The following is a 12,071-nucleotide window of genomic DNA, read 5'->3' on the forward strand; positions in this document are numbered from 1 at the left end:
ACTTGATCAGTCGAACAGAACAAAGTTTCTCGAAGGGAGAGAGAAACAAAGACAAAAGACAAACCACTAATTGTAAACAGGATGAGAGAAGTAAATCATTACATTATCTACAACAATGAAACGTTCAATATGAGTGTTGCATGGGGCTGTAGTGCTACACCCTGTGAGGGAAGGACAGGACAAGATAGAACAGGACAAGGACAGGAGAAGAAGCATGCAGGACCGGGGTCGTGAACCCGACTGTACAACTGAAGTGTGGTGGCATTCATTGTGTGAATTATAAAAGTCTACAGGACGAGAGCATAAGTGAGGGGATACACAAGCGATTTACATATTCATGAGTTATTTGTAGCAGTAAGTGCGTGACCCCACACCCAGTGAAAGAGTCCGAGGGGTGTGTGCCTGCGGATACATGCGAGTGAATTGATACCGTTTTACATGCACAAAGACTGACAGAAGTGTCCCGTAATTGCTGTGGCCGCACCGCCGCGGCTGAGGACCCCACCCAATCAATCGAGGGGCGGGATCAGGCCCAGGGGTCCACCCGAGAGCAGCCCGGCGGACGGGACACGTCCCACACCGAGGGACGGTGTGGGACGTGTCACACACTCTGCGGCTACAAGTGCATAAATGATCCTGACTGCTTAAACCCTTTTAAGATCTTTATACAATCGTAATGACGGTGAAGACGCAAAACTTTCACAAATTCATAAATATTCATTAATATTTCAGAAATAACACTGCTGTCTCCTGTTGTGTGAATGCAAAATGGCTGCCTCTTCCTGGCACTTCAACTCACAGATCCCGCTGGTGTATTGCAACAACATGACAAATGACTCGTGACAAAGAAGGACTGTTTTGAAAACAACCCCAAAAAGACGCTGGGATGCTGTCTGTGTTAGTTTTCTTGGAAAAGACATATTAAGCGATAGTATTGTAATGTACGAGTAATTAGCATCTCCAGAAAACATGTTGCAAATCATGAACTTTCATTTCAGACACCTAACAGTCAAGACAGTTTGGCATTAAAAGTTTGAAAAATATTACTGTAGAATATTTTTTTCTGACAAAAACGATGATGATCTTTTGATGGATAACAACTGCCAATAATTCAAATACTCATATAAGTTAATGATATGAAAATGAAACACGTAAATGAAGTAAATGAAAATCAGCGATGCCTAACTGATTTGCATTGGTCCTGTGACAGTGAAAATCAAGTTCTAGTCTATTATAAAATGAATTGATTTTGTCTTTACCATTATTGATCAAATTATATGAAAATGACCCGTTCCAAAACTCACTAAATCTCGTATCCTGGGAAGTAAAAAATAATTCTGTCCCCGACACCCATACACCCATACACCGATCGACACGAAATTGGGCGAGCATGTCTTTTGTGACAGGACGCACGAAAAAATCCCAAGGGCCCCCATGAACAAAATTGAACAAGAAGTCGGCATTTTGGTTGGAAGCAGGCATTTTGGGACAAATTCCAGGACTAATCGAATCGAAAGAAAGTATCCTAGACTGTCGCCAGATGGGCAATGCTAAATTGCCAAGCGTTTTATTATTATTATTTTTTTTACACCATCTAATGTGGGCGGAGATTGGAATTCAACTTTGAGGATCATTTTGAGGATTTGCTATGAAAAAAAAAAAGAAAAAAGTCCAGACTTGCCATCCTACCATGGGCGTGTCGTTAGCGAAGGCGTGCAGGTCCCTCATGTTGCTGTTGACCAGACGTCGGATGTTCTTGACCTGAGCGCTCAGGTTCTGGTTGGCGGCGTACGCGCACAACAGGCCGATTCTGCCAAAGCGAAGGATTTTCTGTTAGTTTGGGGGACAATGACGTGTTTCAAAAAAGCAGGTGGGAGCACGCCAAATTGATGAGGACCCTGTTAAAATGTTAAAATAGAAACCGAATAAAAAAATGACTAACATTAACCAAATACAGTAGTATAAAGTACAAAATAAATAGTTAATTAAAATATGAAATAAAATACGATACAAAAATAGGTTCAAATAAAAATGGACTTCAATAAAATAAATAAAATAAGAACACATTGCATTATTATTATTATTATTTTAGCATCAGATTTGTCAAATGTTGAGTCGGCCTTTTTAATCAAACTATTTCCCTTGGATGAAAGAGCAAGAATACAAGCATATTTATTACGAAGTTTTATTCTGAAGCTTTGTCAACATATTCAAATGAAGCTTGCATCATAGCGCCGATTGAAGCCAGTCCCTTCGCCCTCATCAGGCAGACCTGAGCGGTTCGTCTCAGGCTTAATTAGCACGAGCAACATCAAGGCGAGGGCAGCCCATAATATAAAACCGCTTCCATGACTCACCCTCAATCCCGGCGGAATTGTCAGCGCAGCAGCTCACAGCTAAAACTACATATATACAGTATTTAGATATACAGTGCGTGTGTGTGTGGATCCTCATTTTAGAATGCACAAGTTGTATAAGAGCAACTTTGAGCAGTGACAATCTTCATGAATGATGCAAAACGGATTGTATTTTCCTCTCTGAAGGTGAACACAAGACGCAAAGTGAGACACGGGCCTTTCTTCTGCGCCTCAGTGTCGTCGCCGATGTGTGAACGAGGCGCATTTCATCTTTTCCAGTCCTGAGATGAGGACCCTGCAGAAGCCCCCCCCCTCCACCAAACAAAACCCTTTTGTGTTCAGAATCCCGTTAATCTTACCTCTATAATCCCGTAGATATCATCCACATTCAGTCAAGGTGAGATACTGAACCCAAACAAATGTCTTTGTACCTCAGATTAAATCATTGTCGTCGGTGCATAATAGAGAAAAGAGCAGATTCTGTCTGTCTGTTTGCCGACCTGTCTGTCTATCCATCTACAATGGAAATAAAAAGTCTACACACCCTTGTCCAAATGCAAGGTTTTTGTGATATATCAATTTAGAGCACCTCATTGTGTGACGTGGGGGGCGCCCACGCCATGGAGAGAAGTAAGAAGAGCAAGGTATAATTAAAAAGAAAAAGAAAAAAAGTCCAACATGGCAGCCAGCATGTGGACTGGTCTGGCCACTTTAGAGCGCTTCATTGTTGTGGCATGGAAAAGCCTCGCAACGATATATTTTCATGGCTCAAAACATGTAGTTACGTGAAGGCATAAGAAAGATGCTTGATGAAATAGCATCTATTTTTCCAGAAGAAGTAGAAGTGGGATTTGATCGACTGCTGGCAGTTGAGTGGGGCGTGGTTTTAGCACATTGAGCAGAAACGCCTGCAGCGTCTGAGAGTGGAGACAAAAGCTTGATTTTTCAGGATTTTGAAGTCTCATTTACATTTGGCCAGGTTGCTAAGGTCCACCGCACACTGCGTGACAAGGTCTAGCCCGACTGGACAGGACCATTACATTTATAAAAAAAAAAAAAAAGACAGTTGGTGACTCACACCTGCACATTCTGAGATTTGATATATGGACACCCTGCTATGTTAAACGCTGACAGAATACTGTACTTTATCATATTTAATAAACCATAAAAACACAGTAATAGTTAAGGATGAAGTGGGTTGCTACAGAGATAGGACATTGTTGAGAATAAAGAGAATAGTGCGGATATATTCAGAGGCTCAGCTAGTTCTCATTCACTTGAACGTAACCAGTCCGTAACGCTTCCAAATATTTTGGCCACAAGCTTCGCTATTTCATCCACAGATAGATATGAAATTAGAAATACTGAGTGAGAATGGTTGTTTGTTTATGTGTGCCCTGCGATTGGCTGGCAACCAGTTCAGGGTGTACCCCGACTCCTGCCCAATGATAGCTAGGATTGTCTCCAGCACTCCCGCGATCCTTGTGAGGATAAGCGGCTCATAAAATGGATGGATGGATGCATGTTCCTTGACTCCATAAAGGTTGGAAATCACTGCTCTAGTCACATCGTGTATTCTAATCAGGTCAAACCAACATTAAAAACATGACAGAAATAATGGGTGCTAATTACTTTATTTTTAATTAAATGACTTCACCCACACCGAAACTTTAGAGCATGATTCGACAGAACGCCGGCATGTTTACGTACAACCGTCCGTGCTAGCAGTAACTTGCTAGGCTACGCAACGTTTTTGTTGCCTGCTTGCGAGCCGTATCGTATTAAAAGTACGTGAACAAACCTCAAGCAAGATATTTCCAATACTACGTCAAAAGACACGCGACAACGCTAAAAATAAACTAGGTTTTGAATTCAAATATACTGTGCACGCGGAGTAGATGTCTTTTGCGGAGCCGATCGATGACGTCATTGATCGGCCGATACCGATTACACCGATCATATTGGCGTAAAGTCTAAAAAAAAAAGGTCACAAAATAAAAATCGGTCATGAAATAAAAAAATAAAATCAATTCATAATTATTTAAGAATTTAATAATTAAGAAATACATTTTAATTATTTCTTAAACAGCAATAAAAAGTTATAAAATAAATAAAAACTACAATAATAAATGAGTCATGGAATTAATAAATCGTACATGAAGAAAATGTAAAAATAATATTAAAACAGATGGCTGAATCATGAAAGAAATCATTATCTATGACATGGAGCTGTGTGCAGCCATATCCTGTTTTGCTGGCCTCTACGTAAAAGGGACAGGCAATCTTATCTTTGCAGGTTCTTTGTGAGTAGACAACACAACATTGTTGTTGCCAAATTGTCCACTAGAGGGGGCAACATTTACCGGCACAAAGTTTTGGGAAAGCCTTTGTCGTCGTCGTCCCCCCCCCCCGTTTCATTCCGAGCCAAAGGACACATGAAACTCAGGCTGTCGGAAAAAGTTCACAAAAGCAGAAAAATAAAAAGAAGAAGAAGGAGGGCATCAAATTGGCGCAAATGTAGGCCACTATTGGGGGTTGACACGGTCTGCCGGCGCCATAGCTTGTAGCGACGCTAACAATGGCCTGCATTCACCCACCAGACTCCCCTCCCTGCTTCCACTAGAATGGAAGTGAACCTCCATCATCATCATCATCATCTCCGCACAACACAACACAATAAGTGCAGCCGCACGGACAGGGCAGACATCTGCCAAGGCTCATAGCTGCGTAGCACAAAGACGAGTTTTCAACAACAAATCCCCCACGAGAGCCGATACAATCACTGTCAACCTGCTCGCATTTCACCTTGAAGGAAATGAATGGAAGGAAAGTTTCATATTGAGAGAAACACAATACAATAGTTATTAGGTGACCCATGACGAACCTCGAAAACCAGGTTCTACAGCCGAAAATTAGAAGTGAAAAAAGAAAAGAAATAATACATCTAAATGGCCAATAAACACTGCTACTTTTTAGGACTAACATTTAAGTCATTTTTGTCACCGGCCACATCGTAGTTCTGACTTCCCTCGGAGGGCCGCTACGACTGTGAACCCAAATAAATGAAAGATTACCACATATATTCTAATTACATTCAGTATACACAACACATTGATGAATAATCAGTTTTGAAATACGAAGCCTATAAAAACATGTTTTTCAACTATTACATTTCTTTTCAAAGGGGGATTGGTAACAAAAAAATGCTTGCAAATATCTCAATGCTATTACACCAGAACACAATGAGCAATTGATTTGCTTTCACGGGCTTCATAAAATGATGTGACGGGCCGGATCTGGCCCCCGGGCCACCAGTTTGAAACCTGTGATTTAAGATGACCAATGAAAAGAAACCACTGTAACGGACCAATAACTGCTGCTACATGTGATGTTGGACTGACCAATCAAGAGTGATTTAACTCAATGGACCCGCATTTTCCTATTGTTGCAAAGTCGCAACAAACTTTCATACAAGATCTTTTTTGTTGTTGTTTGAAAATAGCCTCTGAAAACATATGTACAGTATATTATATTTTCAAATGCCATTTCAATTGAGTTTGCTGTAGTAGCTAATGGTAGTTAGCATTTTTTGACCTAAAGTGGTAATCGCTAGTGCGCCAGTGCTAATCGCGATTGCTAACCAATTACCATACACTCAATACCAACATCTGCAGTTTGAGGATCGAAGCCCATTCCTTATAAATGAGAATGAAATGCATGTTAGTAGCAAAAAAATGGATAGGCAGAAATAGTTTTTTCATAGTGGGGAGGCATGGCGATTTCTTACTCGGCCAATAATCAATTGGAGAATCGATGCTAAAAAGATTCGATAGTGACAGCCCTCGTCCCGACCCATCAGTTGAGAATCACTGACCGAACATTTTATGCATGCATGTAGTTCTGAGGTGGGAAAAAAAAAAAGGTCAACATATTTTGACCCATGGTACCTTAAAAAAAAGGTATCTTCTTTAAAAACAAGTGCAGTCGGTTGCTTTGAAGCCGTGAAAAATAGAAAAGTAATCCCCAAAGAAAAGGATTGCTTGAGTTCGAGATGGAAGAGAGCACACAAGTCAAAGCAGCTTTTTTGTTCCTGGCTTCGCTTAATCGCAGACTCAAGAAATAAAAGAGGGATCCATTGACAGTATATTCTATAGTGGAGCTTTTTATAGACACAGAAATCCTCCAAGCCCAAAAAGAGACCGAAGATGGCCGCTTAGCTGTTACTTACTGCATGGAGCTCTCAACATTCACTTTCAGATTTTATTTCATAGTATGCAATTTCAATTTGATAAATTTTTTCGTGTGTCCACAACGATGGATATGTTGGTAATAATTAATAAATATTAATATGATGATGATGCCTAAGGGGTGACTACAACTACTATGAATAATTAAATGGTCTGTTATTTCAAGGGCAATGAAAAGGTCATGAAATAAATGAACAATAGTTATAAAATGCAACGTATTCGTTTATATAATTCCTAAATGCAGTCATAATTTTTTATACCTACAGTGGTCTTTTTTTGCATGTTTGTCACACTTAGATGTTTTTGCCATCATCAAACAAATTTAAATATTAGTTAATGATAACACAAGTAAACACAAAACGTAGTTTTTAACTTGAGGTTTTTATTACAAAGGGAGAAAAAAATCCAAACCTACATGGGTGTGTGTGAAAAAATTTAATAAAAATAAGAAATGAGGAAGGGGGGAAAAACTTTTTCACACCACTGTACGTATAAAATGTACATTTAAAAATAAATTTATTTTAGTGAATTATTCAAATGAAAAAAAAAAGGTTTTAATGGCTCTTTATTAATTTAATTTATACAAAATTATTTAATTACATTTTCAATTCTAATAATCCCGAGGCCTTTCTCCATAGACTTTTTTTTCGTTTTATTAATTTTTTATTTTTTTTAGACTCAATGGTGGGAGAGCAGGTCAACGGGGAGCCCATTCCACAGGACCACCACAACCGGAGCGCGCGAACCTCACGTAAATAATGCGCTGGGGCGTTATCTTGTTGCAAAATTACTTGCTGCATGTTAGCTACATATTACAGTACGGAGACACGGAATACAACGTAGGCCCAATTCGTAAAAAAATGCATCAAGAAAAAGTCATTTTGATCTTACTGTTACCAAATCGATAAAAATGACCCCCCCACCCCCGCCCCCACCATTTCTTTGTTCTTGTTTTCCAAAAATGCTGAAATATAGTATAATATAATATAGGCAACTATACTATTAGGCTAACGATACACAATACGATATGATTCCCATCATTGAAAAGCACAAACAGGAAACTGGATGCTTTTGAGTGAATGGCTGAGCCCTGGCGGAGGTCTGTGCTCCACTGTTCCACCCCCGCCGCCGCCCCAGCTCCCTTTTCCCGCTGTCATCTCTCATTCCTTTATATTTTCCTCTCTCCGACTATTTTCTGCCTACGCTTGGGCCCCTCGCGGGCGTCGTTTAGTGGATTTCAACGCCTCCTGTTTGTCAACTGATTGTGGCGTGAGTCACTGGAAGATGTTTGTCCGTGCGGAAGCTCAGGTGATCCCTCCTCTGCCATGCTATTATCTTCTTTAATTAAATTACGAATTATTGAAATTATTGCGATTACGCAGCGTGTCTTCTATCGCACAAAGCTGTCGCCATGCCAGACTGTGAGCGCGCCATATTTAAGGGTAACGAGGGGAGCCGCTTTGTTTGGCGGCGAATGAAGTCGATTGCGTTCGCCCCCAGAGCGGCGCAAACAGCGCTCTTTAAAATACGCCAGCTTGCGCGCGTCTGCGAAATTATAAGAACCCGGTCTAACCACCCGCAGACATTTTACAGATCCAACCCAAATGCCTCAATCATTTATATTCTCATATTCAACATTTCTTCCAATAATAATTAATTCCCCAGCATTTCAGTTACTTTCTAATTCATATTTATGTTCTTACAAGGAAGCTTCCCTCCTTAGGTGACATGAAAATAATAATAATGGGAGCAATGTTGTAGTTTGGTAGCGTTCATCTTGGATTACTAAAGGGTCCAAGCGAGGCATTTAAATGGCTTTGAGAGTGGGCGGGTGGTGTCGACATTATTATTAATTAGACCCCCGTAGGATTAGCGTGGCGGGGGTTTTGCCGAGCTCGTCATGTTGCGACCGTTTGCGCTAATGGTGTTAGACAGCCCGCGACGAAAATAGAGCGTGGAAATGCACGCTGGGTAACGACATGAGACAAGTTGTGTTTTGATGCACTCGCAAAAAATAACAACAACACTGACTTCATCACGGTTCATTCGTTCGCATTTCTTAATAGTAATTTCTCTACTTTTTGCATACATAGTAAGATTTCCTCTAAAAATGTAGCTATTAATTAGAAACCGGTACATGCACGAAAACGTCAGCTCATGTTATGTTGTTGTTCATAAATCGACGTGTTAGGGATAAGGCTACACGCCTCAAGAGGCTAACTAGCTCGTAGACTTGCATTAATGCTAAATTCCGTTTATGGTCAATTGTGGACACTTTTGGAATGGTTTAGCACCGGAAAATGCATGTTCATATATTCTTGGTGCGAAACCATACCAAAATGTGCACACAAACCCATATGGACACACATTTTCTGGTGTTAAACTATTCTAAAATGTTCACCCGTATACTTTATATAAACGCGTATGGATATAGTAATAAAGATGCACCGAATTTTCAGCCATCAAAAATATTTCTCCGAAAATGCCCCAAAAGTTCCTTTTTGCTTTCAGACCGAAATACGACAGTCACGGAAATAAAATGGCCGTTGTTATGACGCAAGCAAAAACCGCAGCTCGTGCGCAATTGTGTACACTGTATTGTAAAAAAAATGAAAACGGCAGGTCCACATTGAACAATTGCCCAACTTCCCTGCTTTCCACTGTTTGTATCGGGGAATGCTTGTTGCATGCTATTTAGCGCCGCCTCAGCTACCTACGAGCTAAAGCGGCTACCTACGACGGCGGGCCGCAGAGGCGTGGGAGCATCTGCCCGTGAGATGTGTGCTCATTTTGTATTTGTTTGTTTGACTGTCCCGAATCGGTGACGACGGCTCTCCTTGCCCACATGCGAGGGCATTACAGTATCTTTATTGCTCCATTTTTCTCCACTTTACTCCAAAAACAAAAAAAAATTACCAAGAGATGGCTCGTAACTCTAATAAGTTAGACATCTGTACACATTGCTATTATAATATGGTGAGTGTGTGTCAGTGGGAAAAGAAAGTGTTGCCATGGCGATGCAGCAGGAGTGTATTTACATTGACGAGGGCTGACTTTCCTCCATGAGTGGAAGGCGTCTGGCTTATTGGAAATTTCAAAGCACGACGAGCAGACACCAGGGAGCGTCGTTACTTATTAAATCTCCCCAGCGACCAGAGCAGACGCTGGAGTGAAATGAGGAACAAAATCAACCTCATGGCGCTTTCTTCTTCTTACAGTCATTCACACTTGACTTTTACAAAATTGATGCTTTCGCTGCAGGAACACTTTGAATCAAGTTAGATCCAGACAGAACCAGAAACACCCGGAGAGAGATGGAAGAGCTTGTAAAAGTGCATCACAAAATGTCGACTGTATGTGCAAATAAGGACATTTTTGGAATGTTTTAGCACCCAGAAAATGCAGCGCTATGTATGTCTGTGGACACTTTGGAATGGTTTAGTGCCAGAAAATACAGTTAGCCATAAAAACATGTTGCTTGTGTGTGTACAAATCGTACTTTGTATGTTAGTTTGCAGCGGTGTACTATTTTTGTGTCACGTAAGCAGCGGACTCACGTGACGACCAGCGAGGTGGAGAAGAGCAACGTTCCCAGCAAGCCTCGTCGACAGTCGGCATTCTTCCTCTGCCGCTGGTGCATCTCCCCGCCGCAGTTGTCGCAGCAGCGGCACAGGCAGAAGAAGAGGCCCACCACGGGCACCAGGACGGCGAACAGGACACCCACGGCGGCACACACCAGGAAGCCCACCTCGTAGTAGATCGCCTGGGGGGGACGGAGGGAGGGATGACAGTCGGGGGTTGCCGTTTAGGGCATACAAGAAGAATGGTTTTGCTCAAACATTTATATTTAGGAATATTTATGGAATGGTTTAGTGGCTCAAATTCCATAGGCATGTTTGTTCATGTGCAAATATGGACCAGAAATGTATCTTCTATTTGTATTTACAGTGTAAACATTTTATGATTCAGCATAAAATAATCCCTATGCAGAAATGATAGTGTGCAGTTTGGAGTGGTTTAGCGCCTGAAAATGCATATGCATTCATGTATAGATGCAAATGTGGATATTTTGGAATGATTTGGCACTATAAAGTGCTAATCCAAATGTGTTTTTATAGACAAGTGTAGACATTCTGGAGAAGTTTATGACCAGAAATTAATAGCCATATGTGTTTATGCATTAATATGGTCATTTGGGGAATGGTTAAGTACTAGAAAATACATACATACTGTATATACAGTATGTTAACACCTCAGGGTAGTTATTTTGGAATGCTTTAGCACCATAAAATGCATATCCAGATGTTTATGGGCACATGCGGACACTTTGGATTAATTTAATGCCTGAAAATGCATATTTATATGTTTATATGGAAACATGGACATATGAATATATTTAAAATGGTTTCTCAAGTGGAGACATTTCCGAATGGTTTAGCACCACAAACCACTACGTGTCTATTTGTATATGTTTACGGGAAAATATTGATATTTCGGAATGGTGAAATGCCAGAAAAATAATATCCATTTGTGTTTTGTGTGTCAGTAAGGAAGAAAACGAGGGACGATGTAGATAGAAGAAAAATTAGAGGCCACGAGACAAATGCGATGTTGAATTAATTAACGGCGTCTCTATTGTGAGTACAAATGGGATTAGTGTACACGACAGTGTCAAAAATCTGCTGAAACTGTATTAAAAAAAAAAAAAAAAAAAAAAAAAAAAACGTCTGATAACGAACCGTCCTGCGCCGTTATTAAATATGATCAATGCCATAGAAAGCACATTATTGTTGGCGCACGCCTCACAGATCAGTGCATGTATCCCTGCGGCGCTGCCGCATCACTAACGAAGGAGGAAAGACGGAAATTTTGATGAAAGGCTCGAGTTCCAGCTGGGCAAACGCAGAGAAAGTCCAAGGGCCCAAAAATGATAAAAAGAAATAAAGTAAAACCCCAGAAATTCCAGTTTCATGGAAAGGACTGTGTTCAAAATCTTGTTGTCATGGGCTGAGTTGTCATACATGATAACAACAAAAATGTGTGGTTCCCCCCCCATCATCCTTGAATTGGCCTGCAGCTCATACTATTTTTGGACGATCACTTTGTTTTGGCGAGAGCCCGAAGGAAGAATGTGACCTTCCGCAAAGATGAGGTGGCGGCGTGTCGCTGTTAAGACGTTCAAAATCACCCAAACAGCCGCCAGAGCGTCCTCGGGCAGAGGGAAAGTTGCAGCTTCGTGCTTGGAAAGAACTCGTGCTAAATTCGACTGCACTTTGTTAGATTTTAGAATGGTTTAGCACTATTAAAAAAGCATTTCAATATGTGTTTATGCACAAATGTGGGCATTCATGAAGGGTTTTATTACCACAAAATGCATATCAATAAAGTATGTGTTTATGAGCAAATCTGGACATTTCTGAAATTGTTTTGGACCTAAAATATATATCCATATATGTTTATATACAAT

The 12,071-nt window shown here is 40.7% G+C and overlaps 2 protein-coding genes across 14 annotated transcripts in view; one reads left to right on the forward strand and one right to left on the reverse strand.

The window, feature by feature from the left end:
- The window catches only part of anxa5a (annexin A5a), a 46,812-nt gene extending 43,915 nt beyond the window's left edge, over positions 1-2,897 (forward strand). Inside the window, exon 12 of the mRNA XM_061685835.1 lies at positions 2,544-2,897. Within this exon, the coding sequence (XP_061541819.1) occupies positions 2,544-2,642 (99 nt within the window). The 3' untranslated portion in view covers positions 2,643-2,897. The remainder of the gene's footprint in view (positions 1-2,543) is intronic.
- The window catches only part of prom1a (prominin 1a), a 54,924-nt gene that overhangs the window by 26,032 nt on the left and 16,821 nt on the right, over positions 1-12,071 (reverse strand). For all 13 annotated transcript variants that reach the window (XM_061685813.1, XM_061685812.1, XM_061685810.1 and 10 more), the window contains 2 exons: positions 10,162-10,367; positions 1,690-1,810 (listed from right to left, as the gene is read on the reverse strand). In XM_061685813.1, the coding sequence (XP_061541797.1) occupies positions 1,690-1,810; positions 10,162-10,367 (327 nt within the window). The remainder of the gene's footprint in view (positions 1-1,689; positions 1,811-10,161; positions 10,368-12,071) is intronic.

This window comes from Phycodurus eques, chromosome 9, assembly GCF_024500275.1.
Source record: "Phycodurus eques isolate BA_2022a chromosome 9, UOR_Pequ_1.1, whole genome shotgun sequence".
NCBI classification, from domain to species: domain Eukaryota; kingdom Metazoa; phylum Chordata; class Actinopteri; order Syngnathiformes; family Syngnathidae; genus Phycodurus; species Phycodurus eques.